The sequence below is a fragment of the Pungitius pungitius genome, chromosome 7 (assembly GCF_949316345.1).
Source record: "Pungitius pungitius chromosome 7, fPunPun2.1, whole genome shotgun sequence".
Classification (NCBI taxonomy): Eukaryota; Metazoa; Chordata; class Actinopteri; order Perciformes; family Gasterosteidae; genus Pungitius; species Pungitius pungitius.
Genome location: NC_084906.1, coordinates 16,496,124 through 16,521,885, shown reverse-complemented (window position 1 = coordinate 16,521,885; position 25,762 = coordinate 16,496,124). Strand labels below are relative to the sequence as shown.

General features: G+C 44.3%; 1 protein-coding gene across 1 annotated transcript in view; it reads left to right on the top strand.

Moving 5' to 3' along the window:
- Positions 1 to 25,762, top strand: part of xpr1a (xenotropic and polytropic retrovirus receptor 1a) — a 58,913-nt gene that overhangs the window by 3,230 nt on the left and 29,921 nt on the right. Inside the window, exon 2 of the mRNA XM_037470694.2 lies at positions 1,862 to 1,913. Within this exon, the coding sequence (XP_037326591.1) occupies positions 1,862 to 1,913 (52 nt within the window). The remainder of the gene's footprint in view (positions 1 to 1,861; positions 1,914 to 25,762) is intronic.

The following is a 25,762-nucleotide window of genomic DNA, read 5'->3' as shown; positions in this document are numbered from 1 at the left end:
CCGAAGACGTAAGATGTGTGCAGGCAATAAATGCATAGCAACTGTTGTATTATTATGAAACGTGTATTAAATGTGTATTAAATATTATAGGCATACAGAGAGAGTGAGAATTACAGACACGTGTGTGTGTGTGTGTGTGTGTGTGTGTGTGTGTGTGTGTGTGGGCGCGAGAGAACAAGGCCACTTATGCGTTTACCTCTGCAGTCTAATCACTGATGTAAGCGTGGGTGAGGAGGCTGCATGCAGAGACACACATTTACAATTCAAACTAGTGGAGTGACATTATGTTGACGAAAAGCAGGCGCTTGTGTGATTTCAGTGAGTGATTGGTATTCGTTCAAAGGCCAAACGTCGTCTTCTCCTAATTATTCTGATTGATGTGTTTTAGGTGTTTAAAGCTGAAAAGCAAGCTTCGCATGTGACATACTGAAAATAGTTCCAAAAATATAATATTCCTCTCATCATCTTAACACGATGTATACAACAAGCACCGCGAGGCAACTGCTGAGAACCCCCAACCCCCCCCCCCCCCTTCTATACCTCCCTTCTTCCTCCCAGCCTCACCTCAGCGTTCCTCCCCCACTGGGAGGACATCTGGTCCCCGACCAGACCTGCCCTCTGCCCCCCCACCCCCTCCACTGCTCCCATCCCCTCTGCTCCTGTTTCTCCATGCAGGGATCCACTCAGAGACAGAGCTGGGGATTCAATTGATCCCACATTGACTTTAATTGAGCCGGAGGTCTCTTCAAACTAATAATGCGCATGGCGGGTTCGTCTCAGTCACGGCGTCATTCATCTCAAGCGTTTCAGAGAAGGACATGATCATCTGGCACTCAAAATGTTTTGCTTAGTGTCTCCACTCCACTTAAACCACCTTATGAAAGGATTGAGCTCCGTGGACGACAGCATCAGCCCAACATATGAGTATTCTGCTTGTGTGACTCGCGTGTTTGTTCTAGTAAGTACGGATCATCATCGTCATGGTAATGGAGGCCTATTCAGACCGATGGCCCCATTAGGCTCGGTTTACTTATTGTTTACAGGTTTCCCTACCGAGTACTGCCAAGCACGTATAGGTTCAGTTCCCCAAAGAGCCCCCACCCTCCTTTTCCATCACCGCCATCACCACGGCAATGCCTCCCTGTCTGGATGTGAGTCTCTATTTCCCACCTATTAGTGAGGGGGAGGGGTATTTAGACAGGACCAAGGCCTGCTCCAATGGGTCTTGCGTGATCTTCATCAGACACATAACATGTGTAACATGTGTACCTCGTGAATCAGATTCCAGTTTCAGGTCTCAATTTGCAGGTCATTCACGATGGAATTTATTATTGCAGGAATCCAGGTGTCTGTCTAATGCCCAGCAGTTCCTGAGTGGCTCCCACCCACACACTGCATTACTCACCCCACTCTCTCACTGTCATGTTGTCCTGTCGTACATCTAGAAATACCTGTTCAACTAACAGTAAATAAATCTTTGTGCTTTGTTCATCAGATTAACAGCTGTGTAGCGGTTGCTGTAATCTCCACATGTGAAGAACAAAGTTTAGCAAATTAATGTAAAATTCAAATGTCTTCGTATGGTTTAAATATTACTCAAAAAGCAGATGCAGCTAAAAATAGTTCAATACATGCTCTGCTGTAATCATTTCTTACTTGTATTAGTGTATGCACTGTAAATGCCCTTGATTCAATCTGATGTGGGACAGAAGATAACATTTTAAATTAAAGATACCCCATGCATGTATTTGTACATTAATCCTCTATCTATAACTTTAAAGGATTTAGCATATACTTATATATCCATAAAACAAATAAACCGTATTTTGTGTTGTGATTCTTTTTCTGCTTTCCTCACCAGGCCTTCAAGGACATGCTGTATGCTGCCCAAGACCAAGCCCCGTCCATGGAAGGTAAGGAGAACCCTCTGTTTGTATCAACACAGTCTCACGCACACACACACACACACAGACACAGACACACACACACACACACACACACACACACACACACACACACACACACACACACACACACACACAGCCAAACACTTGTGTACACAGTGCACTCTGCCTGGGGCCTGTTTGGGCATCCCCAGAATAACAGCCCTTCGTCTGCTAAAAATAGGGGGAAATCATCGCTATCGTGCTGCCACTCAAGAACAGCAATGGCAATTCCAGAATAATTGCCCCTTAACTTGCTGTCTTAGCGTTTAATACTACATCAGAAATTAGCACTCCCATTAAATAGTCTTAAGGAACTCAGTGGGTAGAAACAGCACCTGTCGTCAGCGTGGCTGACCTGAGCCGGAGTCTAATGGCTGGCAGTGCTGAGTGTTGCTACTCAAAACAGCGAAGATAAGAAAGGCCATTGGCTATAATTAATCTTTGGCATTAGACTGCAAAAGATGAGTGATGAGGGAGAGAATGTAAACAATTTTGTTTTCATTTTAGACACCAGTTATCTGGAGGTAAACACTTTGGTTTTAGGCTGGAGACACAGCCTTCTTTACGATGGGCTGAAATCTGGCCACACAAATCTGCCCCCTGCGTGCTTGCATGTCTGCACTGTGATGGGATAAGCACCTGTGCTCCAAACTTGTGCGTGTGTCTATATTGTGAAACATTTTAAGGAGTGTGTGTTTTGTTGACTTTGTTTTTAACACCGGTAGATATAAAAGGGAATGCAGACCCTCAGATGTATTTATGTGTTCTAAGTGGTTTTATATTATATTCTTTTGTATAGGAGTGCTCGATCCCAACACTACCTATGACCATGTGCCGCTCGCTGTCTTTCCTTTGACAGCTGTCCCCAGAGGCTGTTAGCCACGCTAAGCGAGATGGCGTGGATGATAAATAGTTTCGTGTCTCCGGTCTGAGTTGTACCCATGACTCACTGCTCGGCCTCAGTCTGTCACAAGATAGATTCGGGCCTCGCTGTGATCGACCAGTAAACAATCCGTCTGTGGTACTCGCATGGTGTCGCTGTGAGGTTTCAACAGTAACCGGTAAATTATTTGGATTTGGATTATTTTCTACATTGCTTCAAATACCAAAACACTGAAACAGCCAAGAGTAAAAAAAGGGGGACAGCGTTGTTTGGTGGGCGAGAAGACTCCTTTAAATGTTTCAGACATTTGGCTCTTTTTGTGTTTTTAAAGTGAAAGCTTGAGGCTTTGATGAAAACAGCAGAAAAGAACAAACTGTTATTGAGCCCTGCCGATTCCTCTTTTGGCTGAGATTGTTGAGGAACAAGATTAGCAGGTGTTATGACCGTCATGCTTACAGCAGCACTTTCTTTCCACTCTCCGATTGACCCAATCTGTCCAATCTGATCAAATTCAAACAATATTGGAAACATAAACGGCGCCTATATAGCAGCTTTATCTTCTTCGCTTTAATGTACAAAGCGCATAAAAACGGGCCTCTTATTCACACAAATACTTGTACACGGACGGCAGCTGTTCAAGACGTTGGAGTATCAGGAGCAATTTTGGGGTTTTGCGGGATCACTCAAGGACGTGTCAAGGACGAGGAGCAGGGCATCAATCCTGTGATTTGCACGCTGAGCTACACGGCTCCCGTTGTTTCGCATCATCCCTTTGTTTGTATTTTTGCCTTTTACACCCATTGAGTGCAGGAATCCATATTCACGCTCGTTGCCAAATCTTTTTGTCCTTTTTTGTCTTGTTTTCGTCACGCAGATTGCAAACCAGTAGAGCAACTAACAATCTCGTCCTTTCTGATAAAAATCAGGTCAATTTCTTTGCAATTCATGATTTTAATCACATTTCCCTAAATTCAATGTGATGGCTTTGTGTTGCTTGTTTTGTTCAACATGAAATATTTGAATAAATATCCCGGGGAGGAAAAGTAACTAGGTTTGATTCTCGCCCTATTCTCTTCCTTAGTCATTACAGAAAGGAGGATTTTTTTTTGTATTCAGGAGAAGTTTCGCTTGCCTCAGGGAGACAGTTTACTGGGTTGTAACGACTTGCTCACCCACTCTGCTCCCTTACTGAACACCCTGCAGTAACCGTGAGAGCTGTGTAGTAGATAGACAGCACTTGAAAGCCTCTGTCAGGTCCTCTGCCTCGTGTAGCTGTGAGACTGCACCCCGGCCAACAACACAACACCGTGTGCAACGTTCATGGTTTGATCTCTCCATGAAAGCATGTTGTCTCTCATGCTGTGTTGTGTGCTGCTGTGCTAGCAGGGCTTTTATTTTAACAGACATTAAACCCGTTATCAAAGATGAGTGCACAGTAATTAGGAGAGCCTGTTGCAAAGCGACACAAAAATCCATGCACATTATGGTGGCTCTCCTGCTCCATATGAACCTTCACCTCTCGTTAAGATCCTTTGTTCTCATTTCCTCCGCCCCGCCATGGGTCTTTATGTAATTGTGAATTAAAACATGCCTTTCCCTGTACCGTGGCGAGCCAGAGGAAGACGACAGAGAGAACAGCTGGTCGGATCTTTGGTTCCCCCTGTCCCAACCATCACAATGAGTTGTGCCACAATTTAATTCAATTAGGCTGCTGATTATTACAGCAATATGAGAACAATGGCCCCAGATAATAAACACACAGCTTCAACACTAATTGTCATTCGATCCAGCAATGTTAGCATGCGCCACATGCCATACGTGCTTATGTTTGTACTGACGGACTTTTCTAATTTTTTCTAAACACTACAAGTCATTCAGTTGTTGTCTCAGTCATTTATTCATTGTGTCCTTCATTCTGCCACTCTGTAAATTGCTGGTCTTCTACTGTGATGGTATCTGTATTGGGTAGGAGTCAATGGGAGCTGGGGGGATGTGGCGGTGATGGCAGTGCGAGAAAGGGTGGGGCTACTGTGTAGTATCATAAACACACCCACCCACACACAAACACACTGTGTACGAGGAGTACGAGGAGTATTGGGTGTTAGGTTATTGGCTTACAGCTCAGGGGACCAGAGAATGGATTTCTTTCTCCTAATCACAAGTTTTAAATGTCAGGGATGAATGAATCAGACCAAAATATATATAAATATATATACATATAAACATACATTTTATATATATATATATATATATATATATATATATATATATATATATATATATATATATATATATATATATATATATATATATGAATGGAATCATTGTCATCCATCTCTTATTGTTTAGCAGTTGCCTCGCGGTGCTTGTTGTATACATCGTGTTAAGATGATGAGAGGAATATTATATTTTTGGAACTATTTTCAGTATGTCACATGCGAAGCTTGCTTTTCAGCTTTAAACACCTAAAACACATCAATCAGAATAATTAGGAGAAGACGACGTTTGGCCTTTGAACAGGCTCCGTTCAGGTGTTTTATTCTGCAATGATAACACAGACAGCGCACTCAAAATCAAAAACAACAACAACCTGTTGTACTTCCGTCTTTAGCCGGAGTCACTTGCTCTGTGTTAGAGATGAACATTCAAAACCCGATATCGGCGACGCTAACACTTAGCGCGGGAAAATCTGCTAGCTACTCTCGTTGTTGGTCGCCGACATGCTACGTTTAAATACAGGACATTAAAACATGTAACCACCAAAAACGGGCGAACTTAACATACATAAACATTTGCGAACAGGCTTACATATATATTTGCTTACCTGCAATGATAACACAGACAGCGCACTCAAAATCAAAAACAACAACAACCTGTTGTACTTCCGACTTTAGCCGGAGTCACTTGCTCTGTGTAAGTGTTACAGCGCCCGTCACGCCTACTAAACCCGCTACCGCCACCTGCTGGCGGAAACAAGTGCTGTCCCGTAGCCACTCCAGGGAGAAAGAGCCAGACTCAAACAGTCAGACAGGGTTTTTGAACACAATAAAATAATACAATGACAGGGGAATGGCACTAAACAATACAATCCAAACAACCAGTAGCAGTCCTTAAAATGTCCAGGGTGCCACACCCTCCCCCACTTAATAAAAAGAAAATAAAAAAATGCAGTTACTTTTTTTTTTTTTTTTCCACACTCGCTACTGTACTGTACACCAATGGCATTTACCCGTCCAATAACAGCATCCATTACACTATGCTCGGTTACATGGTATAAGTTAGTCCTGCTCACTTGGTACCAATACCAAGTCTTGTGTAAAGTAACCCTTAATTTACCCTCAAGATCAATAAACCTTTTTACCACATTAGGGTGAATTATCTCCTGTAACCAGACTCAATAATCGGCCAACACTTTAGTCTGTTACCAGCTTTCCCGTTTACACATTAAGACTCCAAAGCATGTGTTTGTCACACTACAATCACAATCGGTGACACTAAAGTATGTTCTTAAAGTAACTATTCAGTAAAAACGTTTTCCCTTTTTTTTTTTTTTCTACATCTGGCATCTTAATTGTCCTTAACCTTTCTGTTTGATAGTCTTTAGCAGATTGTCTGTACCTCTGTGGATGCCCAAGGTCTCCACAGTCTCTGACTGCAAAGTGCAGAGTTGCAGAACTCAATATTGTTCATGCCAACTTGTCCCACAGTAGGTTGTCCCAGAGCATCATACGTCAGCCTCGTTGGCTGTCGTCGCTCTCTCCGGGGCTGATTTCTTAGTGCCAGAGCCGGTGATCCTTGTTCTGTGTCAGAGTCTCTGTCTTCATGTTGTTCTTCTTCATCAAATGTGTGCTCATTCTGCTGCTCTTCTGGATCGTGATGATCCTGTGATATCTGCAGCTCCAGTTCTTCCTCAGCTCCCACATCCTGTAGGTCCAGTCCATGGTGTGATCCTTGCCGTTCCCATGCCCGTTGTTCCCGGGGTTCACAGGTGTCAGGAGTAGCAACCCTGTTGTCGGGGTTGCCTCGGGGTGAAAACCTCCACACCAGTTCACCTTCATCCTCACTCTCCAAATCTGAGTCCTGAAGTAGTAGCTGCTGTTGTTGTGATTTACCTCTGTCTTGCCTCATACTTCTCTCTCTTTTGTCCTGCCCTTTTCTTTCGGGTTTTTCCACCGGCAAGCTGTCACATGGAAGCAAAAGATTTCTGTGTACTGTGCGGTTTTTTCCTCCTCTTTCTGGTTTGATCTCAAAAACAGGAATGTTGGGGCTTTTTTGACTAACCACCACATACACTGCATCCTCCCAGTAAGAACGAAGTTTGCCAGGCCCCCCTCTCTCTCTGAGATTGCGGAGCAGAACTCTGTTGCCTGGGTGAAGTTGCACACCGTGGCTCTTTCGGTCGTAATATCCTTTGCCTCTCAAAGCTTCTCTTTGAGCTGTTGTTGAAGCAATCTCATAAGCCTCTTTCATTCGTGATTGCCAGTTGTCCACATACTCGTCGTAGCTTACTTGCTGCTCCTGTAATGGTAAGTTGAACAAAATATCTACAGGGAGTCGAGGAGTACGGCCAAACATCAAATAGTAAGGAGAAAACCCGGAAGCCTCGCTCCTAGTGCAGTTGTAGGCATGAACCACTTTTGCTAGTGAATTCTTCCAATCAGTCTTTTCAGTGTCGGTCAGCGTTCTCAACATAGACAAGAGAGTTCTATTGAAACGCTCCACTTGTCCGTTCCCCTGTGGGTGATATGGGGTAGTATGAGAGCCACGCATACCACAGACCTTTTGCAGCTGGGAAAACAGCTGATTCTCGAATTCTCTGCCCATGTCGTGATGGATTCTGGCAGGAAAACCGAAGTTGAGGGCAAAATCATTGAAAATCTTTTCCACCACTGTTTTTGCTGACTTATTTTTTTGTTGCATATGCTTGTGCAAAGCGTGTAAAGTGGTCCATCACCACTAGAATGTATTCGTAGCCATGCTTGCAAGTCTCAAGGTGTAGAAAGTCTATGGACACAAGCTCAAAGGGGTAGGTGGTGGTAATGGACGCCAGTGGGGCTCTGGTGATCTTACTTGGTCGCTTTCTCTTCAGGCATTCACAGGCATGCATTACAAAGTGCTCCACATCATTTTGCATTCTGGGCCAGTAGAATCTATCTCTTATTAGTCCTAGGGTTCTTTCTGCCCCTAAATGACCCATTTCTTTGTGCAGTTCTCTGAATACAGTGTCATGGTGTACTTTGGGAAGAAGGAGCTGGTCTCTGCCATTGGCTCTCCTGTAAAGGACTCCATCATTGTTTAAGTGCAGATTCCTCCATTGTCTTAGCAAGATTTTAACACCAGAAGGTTCTGTTTTGAGGGCGTGACCTTTTGGCAGATAATCTCTGTTTTTGAAGTGTAGAAAGCGACCAATCACAGCATCTTGCTCTTGACTCAACCTGATGTCCTCTTGCGAGAAAAACTTTCCAACTGACGCTGATGTGGTGTCTTGTACAAGCCTGATGGCACACTGGCTGACTACAGTTGTTTCATGAAAACTGCTCACCTTCTGTAGCACTGCACTCTCTACAGCAGCACTGATAACATCCTGCTTAACTTCAGATGTGCACAGGGCCATGTACTGACTCATGTCGAGTGGTAACCTGGACAGCCCATCAGCATCTGCATTACTCTTGCCCGGACGGTATCTGATGGTGAAGTTAAAGTCCGACAGTTCACCCACCCACCGATGACCTGTTGCATTCAGTTTAGCTGTTGTGAGGACATATGTTAGGGGATTATTGTCTGTGAAGACAACAAAATGCGGGGCATAAAAAAGATAGTCCCTGAAACGCTCGCAAATTGACCACTTTAAGGCCAAGAATTCCAATTTTCCGGAATGCATATGATAATTCTTCTCAGGGGGTGTTAATGTCCGTGAACCATATGCAATCACCTTCATCCCGCCTGCTTGTTTCTGGTACAGGACAGCCCCTAAGCCCTCTTGTGAGGCGTCACAGTGGAGTATGAATGGCTCTGCAAAATCAGGATAACCTAAAATAGGTGGCTCAGTTAGACAGTCAGTCAACACATTCAAAGCATCCTGGTGACTCTGATTCCAACTAATAGGTGTGTTGGGAGGTGGTCGGCCATTCTGCTTTGTACTAACCCTCTTTCCTTTTCTTTTGGGCACCGATGGTGGTGCTGTGTCTGGAGGCCGGGTCAGCAGCTGGTACAGCGGTCTTGCAACCTTTGAAAAGTTTGGAATATAGGTTCTGTAGTAGGAGAGGAAACCAAGAACTCTGCTCAACTCTCCTACAGTAGACGGTGGTTGATCTTTGAGTGCTTGAACTGGAGCTACTTCAGCTGGGTCCATAGTGTACCCCATGTCCGACACAATCCGCCCGAGGAAGCGGACTTTCCTCTTAAAGACGTCACATTTCCGTGGACTGAGTTTAACACCATGCGTTTGGTATCTCTGCAGGACAACCCGCAAGTGATTCACATGACTGTCGAACGAAGGAGAGTGGACGAGGTTGTCATCCAAATACGGCTGGCAGGTGACATCACGAAGGCCCCTCAAACAGTCCTCCATACTCCTTTGAAACTCTGCTGGTGCTGAGCTGAGGCCAAATGGAATGCGATTCCACTGATACAAGCCCCACGGTGTTATAAAGGCTGTCAGTGAGCGGCTTTCCGGGTCCAGATATCCTTGGTGATATGCTTTGCCCTGGTCAAGCACTGAAAACCAGGAGCTGCCGTGCAGGGAGTCTAGCATATCCTGGATCCTGGGAATTGGGTGCCTGTCTGGTACAGATTTTCTGTTCAGTTCTCGGTAGTCGCAGCAAAGCCTCAATTCACCAGACTTTTTCCGGACGCAGACAATCGGGGAAGAGTAAGATGACCGTGACTCTGAAATCCATCCACGATTTAACAGATCTTGGAGGTAATCTTTTACCTCTTGGTGCAAAGGTTTTGGTACTGATATGTAGGTCTTTCGAACTGGTGTGGTGTCATGCAGTGTGATGTGCATACTTAAAGTGGGGATGCTTCCAATGTCCTCGTCATCATAAGAAAAAGCATGACATTCCTCTCTTAACATCTGGGTTACAGTTTGCTGCTGCTCTCTGCTGAGATGGTCTAGGTTAACCGGAGGATCCCACTGAGATGGCTTCTGACTTTGTTGTGGGTTGCTGATGACCTGATTTAGCTGGATTGGAAGTTGTGAGGAGTTTTGTCCAGCTGTGCCTGCTGTCTTGTCAGGGGACTCCACTGTGATGGGACACACTGCTTTTATTTCTTCCAAATGTCCCAGAATGGTGCGAGGGATCAAAGTGACATCAAGTTTGTTGGTGTTTGCAACTGAGACTGGTATGTTCACTGACCTTCCCTCACTAACTGTAACGAGTCCCTCTTGGATGACCAGACCTTCTGGTAGCTGTGACAGTTTATCTGGAACAAACAGGCTTTTTCCTGCAAATTGGTCTCCAACAAGCGCATTGACATATGCAGTAGTTATCTGTTCACCAACTAAGCATATTCCCTTCTTCCCTGTCCGCACTGTTCCCACACTTTGGCTTGGGTCTGGTGTTTTTAGTAACGTTAGCATCGATTTGGCTGTTCTCACTGATACTGAAAAGATCCTGCTGATATTCTGTATGTCGCGTGATTTCGGCTGCTTGGTCCACTTACCCACTACTTGTTCAATGACATTGAATCCAATAATAGGTTGTGCTGCAACATTAGGGTTACTGGATACTAACATCGGGACTAGGAGTATCTTTTCTCTGTGAGTGTAACAGTCCAAATAAAACTCTATCTCAACCCATCCGTCATATGGGATTTCACTACCATTCGCAGCAAGTGCAACCAGTGGTTCTTCTCCCAGCAGCTCAGAAAGCGGCCTGACGGTGCTGTGTGGAAGATGTTGTTTCCGCCAGTCATTATTGATGAGACTTGCCTGAGCTCCCGTGTCCCACAGAGCCTCAACTGGAACATTGTCAAGGTGGCACTGGACTAGACATCTTCTCCCGATGAGACTGATAAGCTTTTTTTGACGTTGTGAGGGTACATATACAGTAGCTGTGTCACCTTGGAGTTTGCTGCTGTCTGTCGGTGGGGTGGCATAGAGAGTATTTGAAGGTGACAGGGAGTTTTGCAAGGAAACCGAATTTACTTGGGGCCTAGAGAGTGGGTGGGCTACTGTGGGTCCCGGCTCAGCAGCCCTCTCCCGTTTCCCTGAGTAACTCTGGTTTGCCTACAACCGCGAGAAAGATGGCCTTCCTGCCCACAGCGATAACAGTGTCTACATGTGTCGCCGATGTGAGCCTCTCTGCATACCTGGCATCCTCTGGCCATTCTTGCTGTAGGCGATGGCCGGGGATCGATCCTGAGTCTGGGCTTGGCTGCTTCAAATGTTCTATCGAACATCTCCTTCATTTCGAGGACATCAGCCTTGAGGCCTTCAAAAAGCTTAATAGTTTCAGGATCAGGGCTTTTTCCCTGTCCTTGCTCTTGTTTTTTCTTTGTCAAGACTGGCACACCCCCTTTTGCCGGGGTTGCATCATTTACCTCTCTCTCACTAGCCAGAGGACACTGACTGGTGTTGGAATCTGTGTGTATCTCATTTACTCTTGGTGCCTTCACTGAAATGTGTCTCCGAAATTTGTTTTGACGTTCCAGCTCCAGACTGGCAGCCTCGTTTATCTTCTCTATTAAAACTTCATCTGTGACTCTGGGGTTGCTAAGGTGAGGCTTCAACTGGAACTTCACTGCCTCATCAAGCAAACCAGTCTCCAATGAGCGGAGGAATTTTCGCTGGATTAAATCTGAGCTGAACTGCTCCCCTTCATCCTCATCACCAGACTTCCAGAGCAGCTTCTCTCTGAGCTCTATTGCCCTGAATAAAAATCCTTGCGCAGATTCCTTTGTGTCTTGGAATATGTTCATGAGTCTATGGAGCATATCAGATGATGAGTCCACTCTGTAATGCCCTCTCAGTATGGTTTTTAGTGTTGGAAGTGTGAGGTCTCGTTTGACTTCAAGCAAGTCTCGAAGGTGAAGGCCAGGGCTTACTGCTTTAATCACAGCCTCTATGATTTCAGTCTCTGAGTAGCCCTTCTTGAGCCCAGACTCAATTTGGTTTGTCAGGCTTGTGAAAGATAATTTCTCCTTCTGTCCAGACTCCCCTATCTGACCCCAGATCCGGAAATCTTTTCTCAGCATGACTTCTGGTGCTGTGAGTGTTACCGGCTGCTTGATATCCCTCTCCCTTATTGTTGTTGTGCTAAACTGTGTCCCCAACACTTCCATCTTCTCTTCTAGAACACGACGCGCTTCTGCCTGAGCCTGCTGAAGCTGTGTATACTCTTGCTTTAGTTTCTCTATTTCATTTAGTTCAGTTTTATGACTTTCTGCTCGGTCAGTACCATGTTCTTGTAAAGACTGAATGAATAGATGGAGATCCATGACAAACTGCAGAAATATCTGAGATTCCTCCCCTTCTTCAATTTCGTCCAGAGTGCTCTCTGTCAACCGAATTAGTGCCCGACGGGACTGTCCTTTATATCCCTCCCTAGTTGGTTCACTGCACTTTATATGCTGACACACCTTGATGAGTTCTGGTTTCTCAAGAGTCCACAGTGCTGCGTTGATCTCCTCCTGAAGTTGCTCCATCTTTGCCTTGTGCTGGTCTAGTTCTTGTTGTCTTTTTTCTTCCTCTAGGTTCGTCTCTCAAGAAGGAACTGCATCTCTCTGTTGTCCAATACAGTCCTCCTGGCTAGCTCGCCAAATATGTTACACACACACACACTGCGACAGGCTCCGTTCAGGTGTTTTATTCTGCAATGATAACACAGACAGCGCACTCAAAATCAAAAACAACAACAACCTGTTGTACTTCCGACTTTAGCCGGAGTCACTTGCTCTGTGTTAGAGATGAACATTCAAAACCCGATATCGGCGACGCTAACACTTAGCGCGGGAAAATCTGCTAGCTACTCTCGTTGTTGGTCGCCGACATGCTACGTTTAAATACAGGACATTAAAACATGTAACCACCAAAAACGGGCGAACTTAACATACATAAACATTTGCGAACAGGCTTACATATATATTTGCTTACCTGCAATGATAACACAGACAGCGCACTCAAAATCAAAAACAACAACAACCTGTTGTACTTCCGACTTTAGCCGGAGTCACTTGCTCTGTGTAAGTGTTACAGCGCCCGTCACGCCTACTAAACCCGCTACCGCCACCTGCTGGCGGAAACAAGTGCTGTCCCGTAGCCACTCCAGGGAGAAAGAGCCAGACTCAAACAGTCAGACAGGGTTTTTGAACACAATAAAATAATACAATGACAGGGGAATGGCACTAAACAATACAATCCAAACAACCAGTAGCAGTCCTTAAAATGTCCAGGGTGCCACATTTACATTTCTAGCTTAAATAGGAAACTGTCCCTTGTGTTCTTGTCAAAGAACACAAGGGACAATTTTCATGCATTTAAAAAAAGCGTAAGTGTAAAATAGGTGCTTCATTTAGTGGCAATGAATTGCTGTACCATTCCTAAGAAATAAATATGAAAGTAGGCTATTAACCAAGAGGTTTATGTAGCGTTCCACACAAACCCGGTCAGTTGTGTGTTGTATTCTGTTGAAATGAAACGTCCACTTTTATTTAACAAGTCCAAACCACACTTTTGAAGAACAAGATAAGAGGGGTCCTTGATCTCTAAACAGTGTTCTGTCATAGACGGACAATCCCATTGAACACTGAAATGAAAATACAGGAATAGATATGGTGTCTTTTACTTTGCTGTGCATCAAACTGCTGATAGTGATGTTTTGGAATCAACCACTCAGTATGAATGTGCATACGTTTGCATGTCTGAATGCATGTGTGCAGCTTTGTGTCTGTGCTATGGGGTTACTCGGCATGCAGACTTCACATTGGTACGCATAGTTGGTATGCTTACATACAAAGTGGCGTGTCTGGCTTGGGGCCTAGCCAGACGAGGGCAGAACGTGTTTACGTTTAAGTGGTCCGGGGCTGCCATGGCAGCTTTGAGAGTGGGAAGGAAGAACAGAGCCCGTAATTTCTTCCAACAGCAATAAGAAACCACCACTTTATTTAATGTGTGATAAAAGTGGAGTAAAATAAAACACATTATGTAAAGAAAAGCGCTCCATAAGCTAGATGGATGGATGTACGGTGGGATGAAATGAATGTTTCGTTCATGTTTCCCATTGAGTCACACGAGCCACCAGCACAAGATGTAAATTCTTCCATCCTTGACACCTGTTCCATCCCTGGCTGGTTTCTGCTTTGCGGCGGCTGAGGCTTTTGTTCCCTGCTGCCTTTTGGATAACATTGTCTCGTTGGGCTCTTCATGGCTTTCATTACAGAATAATTCCCACAACCGACAACTCCTCTCGCTTTGGCACCTTTTTAAGCTAAGCTTCCCTTACCCCTTAAAAATAAATATTTGTGTATCATAATGAGCTTAATAAAAGCTGGAACATGAATCACAGCTACCAATCACCTCAACTCCACCTTTCAGCCAGCACTTATTCTGCTGTTTTCTATTATTGTCAATCCCGCTCGCTCGCCCGCTATTTGCTCTGCTGTTGGCGATCGTAATAAGAGGTTTGTTGAAGCCTGCTAGCCTGTGTCATTCAGTGCTGATTATTATTCTGCTGGTGTATATGATGGAATAGCCGTTGTGGTCACTGTTGTTGATGCCTCCTTGGAGTTTGTCCTGTGTGGAACAGCATTCTGATCTTTTTATTTTTACATAATATACGTTTATTATGCTGTTTACCTTGACTTTGTCTAAGCTTCTGGATGCATTCGTTGAAGCTCAAGGGTACGTGCACAACAGGCAGCCAGGCTGGTGTGGCTAAGAGAGACAGGCAGATGCAGGAAGTCAGACAGGCTCTCGGAAGGTGAGAGAAGCCCCGGACGGAGGTGAGACAGACTGAAAGGCAGACAGACAGGTAGACAGGCAGGAGGGTACAGCAGGACAGTAGTGTGGCAGCCAGGGTCTCCCCCCCCCCCCCCCCCCCCCCGCCAACATGCATTATTGATTGGCTCTTTGACAAGCTGCTGCTCTTGCTCGCTTCCAATCGCTAATTGTGGGTTTTTGTGGGGGTTGGTTTCTTTTTTTGGTCCTAAAAACCGCCTAGAAGGTAAACGTGGAGACAGGCAAACTAACCAGTGGAGCGATACACAACAACTTTAACTGAGCAGTGAGTGTTGCTGCTTTTAAACAAAACCGTATTTATTGTCTATTCAAATTAAGTCAGTTCTTTCACTTATCACTTACAATATTTCAAAGAGAAGACGCCTGAGGTTCCTCATCCGGTGGAGATTATGAGTCCAGAACAGACTGCCACGGCGAGCTCTTTTCAAAATGAAACGCCTAATTGCCGGTCCTACAGTTGAGCGGTTAGGCCTACATCTGTAATCAAACATACAGAACAGGTCTCTCTAACAGCTTTAGCTTCCAGGGGGATTTAAGCAGCCTCGACCCGACTGAGCAGCAGAGGAGAGGAGGTGGCAGTGATTTGTGGGATTGGTCCTTTGATGAGTCTTCTAAGGGTATTAGAGGGGAGGGAAGCGGGGGGGGGGTCAGGGTCAATACAAACCTAGGATCGCTATCCCAAGGTCAGGGTCTAATCGAACCGAAGCAATGAACGATTGAAATGGGGATATAGGTGATTGCACGAAGACGCCGACGAATAAAGACCGGCAGCATTCTTTGTGTTAATGTTTGACGTTGGGATTATGACCAAGAAAAGTGAAAGAAAAAGGCTTAAAAACACGGATGAATTGAATGGGATTGCCGACCATGGTCTCAGAGAAACGGAGAGAGCTAGACGAGCTGGAGATCCTTCAGGCAGCAGACAGACAGACAGACTGAGTGGGAGGTCCCTGGGCTCATCTCCAATGCATGTTGCCCTGCATTAGCACTGCAGCCATCCCGCAAGAGAAAGAAACGGAGAAAGAATGAGAACCTTGATAGATGAAAGTCTTCTACCCATCCGTCCATCCATCCATTATTCATCGGTGAATTAGATCTCGGCTGAATGAAGTGGAGGAAAGAGGAGTTGGGGAGGGGGAAAGGTATGGGTTGGTTTAGAGTCTAGAGTACTGTTGTGATGCAAGAAAAGGGTGAGGAGTTCAGTTGAGGATGTGGCTCCAACACGGGCGGTATTTTTAGATTGAGGGCTTTTGGAAGTCTGAGTGTGTGAGGATAAGATTTCCACTGGTGTAAATGTGGTGTTGGCGATACTGGCTGAATGGGTTTGAGGTGAGGAGAAAAGAGTTCAAAGGAGGAGAATGGGGAGGGGGGGCAAATGTATGGAGGAGAAGAGACGCATTGTATTGATTGTCCCAGGCACCACACTTTTAGTTCAATGAGAATGCCATCTGGTAAAGATCATACAAACCAAAAGCATGAGCCATATGAGCTGGCTGTTGGCCAGGTGCACAAGTACAGATTTTCATACATGTAGCACCAGCAGAGATTATAAGCATGTGAGGCATGTGGTTGTAATGAGATTGGACTCGTGTTGATTAGAAATTAGCTTTCAGGGTCTCAAGGGTTTGGTAGAATTTGTTTAGCTTCGGCAGGGCCTGCAAACCCGACCTCTGTTGTGAGGCAAGTCGTGGTTTTCAATCGTGGATGAGGAGCCTTAGTCAACAGCTTTTGGCTGCTCTCCAGCATATCAGCCCGGCTCAGCTGAGTGTAACCAGCCCGCCGTTGCTGACCACATGGCGTTAATTGATGTGCAGATTTAGATATTGCGTGCACTCATATGGCATCTGCCTTGTCAAAGTCTGAGTGACAGAACGTAACAGTCTAAAGCAGGGAGGGGATGTCAGAGGCAATAATACAGACACGTGACCTTGTCTCTGCTGGGTCTGTTTTGATGGCGCTCTCTGCTGCACTTTCACACAACCGACACCAGTAGTGGAGACGCCCACACACGCATGCATGCACACGCAGAGAGACGCTCACAAAGAAGCACATGCAGGCACATAAGGGGCCGTGTGCTACAAAGGGGTGTGGGTGTGATTGTGAGCTATAGGTGATGACAGCGAGGCCATATGCTGATTATTTTCGGTTCTTCTTTTTTGGCACTGCGCTCAGAGTGCAGCCAATGAAATCATTGCACAGAGTGCACACGGCTGCAGTCCTTTATTTTTGTATGGATCGTAAAGCTATGATAAAAATCCAAAATTGCTTTACAAAAGCTTGTTTACTCACGCGGCCAAATTTAGTGTGTCACTTTCTGACGTGAGAAAGGCATTGCAAGGGGGGCACGGCGTCCTTCACTGCACCGACGTGCTGCATCGCCTCTCTCTCCGGAGAAACGGACCGAACCCGGCTCAGATTGGCTCGCAGGCACGAAAACTTTGCGGAAATATACCAATCAAATGAGAGAGCATCTTCTGCCGTATTGGCTCCCAGCTCATTGCCAACACAATCACGGGGCTTCAGCGCCACACCTGGCAACAAAGGAATCTATTTCAGAGCCCGTATTTGAGGGAAAAATGTCTCGGGCAGCAAAAGAATTTAAATCTCCATCTTGTCCCCTGGGGGTGAGCTGCGGTGGGGTTGTGTGCGCCGCCAGGCTTACAGATTTGGCATTTATACTGTATTCGGGTTCGCCGTGGTCTCTCTTTATTTCATTCTTTGCTGTTCTGTCCATCGGAAAAAATCCGCAAAACACACTCTGAGGAAGACAAAGAAGTGGACAGGCGGACAGAAGGGAACCGAGAACGATGAATCCAATGAGAGAGGAAGCATGATAGAAAATGGAGAGGTGACATTGGTGGTAATTGGAGCAAAGGAAGCCAAAGCCTTGGGGAGCTTCCTTCCCCAAACGTTACTATTACACATGAAAGATGTGTGAAAAGACACCGAACAGAAAAGCATGATAGCTCTTTCATTTCAATAGATTTGGATTCAAAGCACATTCTGAGTGCTTTCTGAAGGTGGTAGTAATAACTTGCCTTAATTTCATTTTAATATATTTGAGGTCAGGGGGTTGTTCCTTAGGGGGCAGAAAATATTGCTGCAAATATAATTTCTCATCTTATTTACTCTCTATCAACTTCTTCTAATCCCGAGACCAGTGGAGACAGAGAGATATCAATAATTCACATCTATTGTTCCCTCCCGGACAGCCTGTCTGTCTTTATATTGAATGGTAAATTATTTACTTTGTGTGAGATTGGAAATACGGTGACTGTGCCTCCCGGCGCTCGCGAGTGTTTAAAAAACGGTCCCGTCACTTAATGCCAGCCGCAAGAGCGACAAAAACAGGTGGTTGGTTAAGTGAAAGGTAAATTACAGGGTAACTTTAGAGTTTTCAACATGCGTCTTATTTTTCCTATTCTTTTGGTGACGTTGGTCCAGTACTGAGTGACAGCGCTGTAGCCGTTGGCCACTAAACGGGCTGCATGTTATATATTAGAAATAAGTTATAAAATTAGACAAAACCCACACACGCCGCCAACAGTCGCACCTATTCATTTGATGTCTCAATATGATTTAAAGTCACCATGTCAGGACCAGCCAGTGTTTATTATTCTTAGTTCTTCTTGACCATCCCTGCCGCCATATGCTGGCCTCAAGGAATATGCATCTTTTATGTTGTCCTCACCATGTGACTAATGTATTCAGGATGTGGGTTAACGATTAAAAAAACAACGCGGCGCCTGCAGCGTCGTCTCGCTGCTCGGGTCGCGCCCTACACAAAGTGTCCCCTTGACTTCCAAAACCTGCTATTTTATTAAAGAGAGACACCTCATCGAGGCTTTTCAGTAAAAATAACAGTTTGTCTCTGTTTTGCATTTTGTCCTCAGGGCGAACTGCACGGCTTCTTCTCGACAAGTGCCATCTGATAATTGGGCCTCATAATCACCCTATTAGTATGCAGCTCAATTGAGCAGAGAGCAGCTTATTGTCCCTCTGGCGTGAGCAGTAGCCGCTTGTAAGAGGATTATTGCAAATTTGTTGTTTGGGTTTTTATGAGAATGAATCATATTTGTAATGACTTGATTTGCATTGTTGATCATCTCTGAAGCATTTATTATTAACGTGGCCAGTAATGTGGGTGGCAACACTAGAATTCTGTGATGCAGCCAAGATGCTTTAATATATTTTTAAGAGAAGGAAATCCCTGGAATCTGGAATTATCAATGTGTTTGAAAGTTGGTTTAACTACAGGATTGCAACCTTGTTTTCTGTACCTCATTGTGGACACACAAAGCTGAGCTGAGCACAGTTGCCATGGCTCTGAAGAGAGGGACCAGAATCACTTGAGCCGTGTTTTGTTTGTGTGACTTTCAGGTCCCAAGAACAATAACTGAATAACATGTAGAACCAAGGGCTGGGGTGGTAGGTTGAATTTCAATATAAGGCCTGTGAAACCTTGCCGATACCTCTTTGCTATTAAAACGGAACAAATAAGGCAAAGGGGCTCAAATGATTATTGATACTCGGTACAGACAATCGGAAATTCTACTATCTGCTACCATCGCGTTAAATAACCTATATTCAAACTGTACTCTGAACGTACTGAAAATGCCACAATAACGGGAATAAACTGTGTGTGTGTTTGCGTGCACAACTCGGTTAAAGGTCAAGGTTCGATTTCTTTTGGACCTTCCTGAAAAGAATTTAAGGCAAAAACGGTTTACTTAAGGGCACAAGGAGACACATCAGTCAGCGTGGATAATTTGATGACACACACATGCACGCACACATTTTCACCACTCAGAAACCACAAAAATCTCTGACTGATTTGGTGGTCTACTTGTACTGAGGCCAGATGAAGGGGATGGATGAGAATGGCTGATGGCTGCTTCTCCTCTTCATGCTCCTCTCTTTAAACTCAGCTGGTATCCACCCCATGCTGCTGGGCGACACACACAGACTCTCACACATGCACACACTACACAAATGTCACTCACAATGAATGCTTTTCAGTTTGTATGTCACCACACATATTTCACCCAGTAGGCTTGCAAAAAAAAAAACCTGTGCCCCGTATGCTTCCTAAACGCACCCCAAAACGACCCCTGCATATTCGTGAGGACCCTCATTGTCATAATGCACCTTCTAATTCTTACCAAAGCCATTTGTCTAAAGGAAATCTAACCTTCTATAGTTTTATAACTGCATCCAGCTGAAAAAAAAGCCTAAAATTCAGATGAGGCTCATTGAATCTCGGCGGTGTGCCTCTGCGTTGAGACACAGACACACATAAACCTTTCCACATCTCCTTTAAAAGTAGGCAGAAATGAAAACATATTAATAGTTGTAATTTGTATTAAGCCCCCCCCCCGAAGCTTTTCCTGGGTTCATAATTGGTGACTGTACTTGCTGATGAAAAAACTAAACGGATACTTCCTGCCCATTTAAATCATTTTAATGATACGACCACCCGAGCACCAAGGTCAGTGTGCTCTTAATCTCATTGAGTCAGGAAATTGCTCCTAATCTGATTATATGAAGTGTTGGATTCCTTCCTCTCTGCCTGGATGGCAAAGGTAGAACAGGCAGTATGACGGTTCATTCATAAGTTAGAGTTACAGCCTTACAATAAGGCAGTGGAAACATATTGTCTGCATCGCATTGACAAAAAACATCTAAAAGTTCAAGAATACTTTTTATGTTTTTCTTCAATTTCCATTTTAATCCCCACTTTCTTTTTGTCTAGTGCCATTTGTTCCATGTTTTATCCTGTCTCTTTCATTCCACATCTGTTTTAAACTCTGTACCCCCTTTCATTGACTTTTTCTTCTCCATCTCGTGCTGCCATCTTTTCATTCCATCATTCAGAGGTTTAACCTCAACCGACCTTCTCGTAATATTCCTTTCATTTGTCCTTCATTCGTCCTTCTCTCTTTTTTTGTCCACTCTACGTTCCCTCCTTTGCATCCACCCACATGCTGTAAAATAAATAAATATAAAAGTTACACACAGAGACATATACCCAGTGGATCAGGTCATCACTGACATAATAACAGTGTGTGCAGTTTACGGGATTCAAGACGTCCCTTGTTATAATGTCGCCACTGCCTGACTGCAGAGTTTCCAGACACTGTGCAGAATTGATTCTCCTTCTCTGCGGAAAATGCCTTGTTTCATGTCTGCTAATCTGCTAGCTTCTAAATATCTACCGTGTTACAGAAATATGGTCTTGTTTGTGTGTGTGTGTGTGTGTGTGTATTTGTGTGTGAGCGTGTGAGTGTGTTTAAACGAATGTTTTTCCCCAACGTTTCAGTTCATTTTGTCCTCAAAGGGAAGCTGCTTTGGACCCTTATCGAGAGGCTGCAGCTGCTGTTGTGAGACTCCCACGGCAGCCTAGAGGGACACCTTTACCCAAATGTGTACACACCTTGGTTCACTCAGCACCAAGCTGACTAAGGCACACGCCCCTCAATAGTTATAAACGAAAGCATGTTGCTATATTTACCTGCAGAAGTATGCAGGTAGGATTAAAATGTCCTTAATTCTTCGCAAATTATGTGGCACGCCGCTAAAAGCTTACAAAGCTTTTTGTATCTGACTACCAAAACAAGTGATAGTAATGTTATTGGTTTGTTGGGTTTTAAGAGACTTGAACTGTGATTGCATTTAAATGGCATGCAAAAAAGCACCAATACGCACGTCTTCCTTGATTTACAGTGAGGTACTCGGGCCGATGATGTATTTCAAGTTATGGCAAACTCCAAAGTGCTGGCTATAATGTTACCTCTGTGACCCCCCGCTGTTAATGGAGTGGCCCCGCTATAGGTTACTGGATGCAGAATTTTCCTCCGCCTTTCTGCCCCGGTTCCAGTTAGTGGAGCCTGAGCTCTTATTCTGCGTAGATTAATGGCCCCCGGCTTGGACTATTGACACAACACTTATCTTGTTTTTATGAGTCCTGCGGCTTCTATCTATGATCCTCGCAGGCACACGTGTGCTCAGCCACACACGCAGAAGACACTCACGTAGCCGCTGCTCCTACGTGTTCAGTTACAGTTTCACTCTTTGTAACGCAATTGGTTCAGTCGTAATGGCTCAGAGTTAAAGATAACATGAAGGGCTGAGTTATTCGTTTTCTCAATTCACCCACAAGGTTTACGTGAAATGATTCTCTTTTTGATTTGTCTCTTAGATTACATTTCATTTCCCTTGATATGTTACTTGCTCTTTTTTTAAATATCTCTGCAAGTAACTCCTTTCTAAAAAAGGAATTAAGTAACTCCTTTTCAACACGAGCTGTAAACCATCATCATCGTAAAGTGGTTCAAAACTATTATCTTAAAGGTTTTTTTCTTAAAACGTTTTTATAAGTGATCACTTATATAATTAGAATTATTTATTATTGTACCTTTTTATTGAGGACAGCTCAACTTATAGCAGTAACTCAACTTTGTCTCTATATACGGATTCCCTTTCACTTGTAGGAGTTTGAGTTGGATGTTGTTTCCTTTTCTGGTAAAAACTCTGTGACTCCTGACTTCTTCGTCGTTTATGTAGCTCTGTTATGTAGGTCTCTGTAGAAGAACATGGCGCCTGGTTCAGCCTTCAGCCTGTGGATCTGCTCATGGTACTCTGACACCCCTAAAGCAAGAGACTTCATCTCCGTCTCAAATTACCATCAAATTTTCCACTGGGTTGCAATGTGTCTAATTTTAATTTAACTCTGACTCCATATTTTTGCATAACTCTGTAAATAGATTACTAGATTACTCTTCAGAGAGAGACACTTACATGTTTATTGCATTTACGGAGAAGGAGCGCCAAACAATGTGTATTAGTAATGTTTGCACTGCTCTGCAGCTTAGCAGCAGATCAGAGGGATGGAGAATGAGAATGAACAGATGAGATCTCCCTGTAGGCTTTGCTTCCGCTGTACCTGGAGGATCAAACACAAAGAGTGAACCAGACATCACAGGAGCCGTCAGCCACAGTTAGGCTTACAGATTGCCTCGCCTAAACTTGTGTCTGTCAAAGTGCTGTGGGTGATGTGTGTGTGTGTGTGTGTGTGTGTGTGTGTGTGTGTGTGTGTGTTTGTGCGTTTGTTAGTGGGAGAAGGATGATAGCCGAGGAATTGGTGTTACACAAAGTGTTACACCTAGACCAGATGCATTCAAATGCACTTCTCGGGTATGCACTGTGACACACTCTCATACACACTCTGGCTCCAACCAGCAGATATAATTGGCAATAATATGCTCCAACAGAACTATGTTTTCATCCGTCAGATCGAGACAGCTTATGCCGCTTCTGGGATCCCACCAGACCAAAGTGGAAATATTCCAATATGTAACATTTCAAACAATTGAATGTGTTCGATGTCACACTCCTTCTCACTTCACACCTCAGGTACCGGGTTTTTCCACAAGGAAGGGTTAGTTTAATAACAGCAGTATTCAGAATACGTGCCTGTACCCAGTGTAATTGTCTCAGGTAGATATCATGTGTGGAAGGCAATCAGGTGGGTTGTAACCTCTTAGATCCACACATGGTACCCAGATAATCGGACATTCACTTAGCTGGTTTGCTGTGATTAAACCTCCCTGCTGAACAGCAGCTGCTTGACATCAGTCATGATTGGCTAAGGAGGGAGTTGATGCCTGTGATTGGTTGACGCTGGTTAGATCAGGCTGCCGATGCTAGCCGCACGGTTGCCTGGATACTGCCCTCCCTCACGGTGTCAGTGGCCTTGGCAAAGTGACGGACAGTATAAGTGCTTTGCAGAGGAATTTGTCAATCTGCTGATTCTGCTGAGGATCTCTTTATCCGTCCTTAATAGATCTGTGTCTGTGTGGCTCAATATCGTCATCTCTTGTTCATTCTTTTTGTCTTCATATATTTTTCATTGTATTGATACATGTGTCTTAAATTAGAGTTCAATTTAAGAAAATACACAAGTGTGTGTGGTCAAAAAAGAGCATAAGCATTGAGGTCGAAAGAGTAATTTTGTCCACTGCAAAAAGCAGTGAAGCAGTGAAATGAGAGAGCGAGAGAGAGAGAGAGAGAGAGAGCATCTGCAGACATCTATCTGTGGACACACAAAGTAGATCAACTCATTAAACTTAATGTGCCCAGTGGTCAGTCGAGTGGTCAGGGGAGCATAAGCAGACCTACAGATGGTTCTCCTCCACAACTGCTCTGTAGTTAAAAAGGTCCATTAAGACGTCCTTTAACCTACTTCATCACGTCCTGATTCAGACATGTCCAGTTTACTGCAGAAGACGCTTGGAGGATCTGTGTCTTTTATCGATCCGTGGGATTATTTGAATGGACCTAGCTGCCCTGCCTCGTACTCAATGACTTCCAGTCAGCTCCCTGCTGTTTACGTCTCTACAGTCACCTCAGTCACCTCAGCCCTCCCTCCCTGATTATCAAGGCCAGTGACTTGCTAACGCTGAATGTTCGCCTCAGTTGCCTTGACAACTGTTGCTAGCTTTGTCCGTACCTCTCACTTTCTGAGTAGGATAGGATAAGTGCAACAATTATGTAAATTCTCTCCAACCAAAGTGTTTTTGCACATTAAACACAGCTGAAAATCACTGCATGCTTTTGATTCTGTTCTTTGTTCATCTTTCTCTCTTCCACACTTTTTGCACAGGAGATGGATGAAAGCAGGCCAACTATGTAGATATATATGAAAGGATATTTACATTTTTTTAGGTCACACAAAACTTCAGTTACTCTTGCAACACATTTCTTGCGGTTATTGACAAATCCTTTTTTTTCTACCTGTCACCCTTTGCGCTTTACAAGCAAACTGTGCCTGTTCTGTTCCTGTGAGCATTTTAAGAGGACTCTCTTGTTCTCGCTTTCAATAACAACCCTGTCCCTAAGAGACGGACTCTCAGGGGTCGCCAATCTCATGCCAGCCCTGTTGCAGCGCAGATTGTCTTTGGAGCGAGCTCGACCATAAAGGTTCTCCCTTGGCAGCCAAGGCTTGGATCCTGCTCTGAGAGTTGTTCTTATTCCCCTTGTTGTCTCTGTAGCTTCACTAATTAGCTGAATCAAAACCAAGTTTAACTTGGTCCGTAACGTGCACCTGAATTACTCGGATTACTAATGTACACCTGAGTTACTTATGACATAGTAGACAGGGGAAGGGTGTCAGTCCGTGAGTGAGTGTGTATGTATGTATACTCTCGGTAGGTGGTGAATGCACGTTAGATTGGATTGTTCTCCACAGGGAGCGATCCTGCAGCTAAGATCACAAAGCTGATGCCACCTGTGGAGCACAGCTTCTCCAGCAGTAGTTTTCAAAGTCAGTCTTGAGCGACAATATTGGAAAGTTCAAAAGCCTTCTCTATTTTTTGGACTAAGAAGCTTTCAGGCAAACAGCTCTGTAATGTTCATTCTCCAGTTTACCATGTAGGTTTTGTGTAACATTACGTATGGTATTAATGGATGACAACATTTGCATTAAATATGTGTGTATTTTTGCATTTTGCATGCATTTATTGAGAAAATGCCAATAGATAAATCAAGACCATCATTTAGCATGTGGACACACAGTCTCCCCGGACGACGTAGAGAAGGATAATGATAATATGCATTTATGAACACATGCACACACACACACACACACATATATATACACATACATACATACTGAGTTAAATATTATGTATTAAGTTATTTTTATATGGCAACTAAACCCCCAAAATATGTAGAAAAAATAAGCTGATAAAGGATGATTTTTTCGGACCATCCTCTCGTCTCTCATATATGCTTTTTATTCTACCCTCCATTGGATGAGGGAGGAGTCCCGGTGTGTGTTTGTGTGTGTGTAGATGTACAACGGCATAAATGCAAACCTTTCATCAGCAGCATTTTGGCCTTTCACCTTGTATGTTTTTGCCAATTATTGTGTGACTGGCCCATCGTGTTCACATTAATGTCTGAACACCAAAG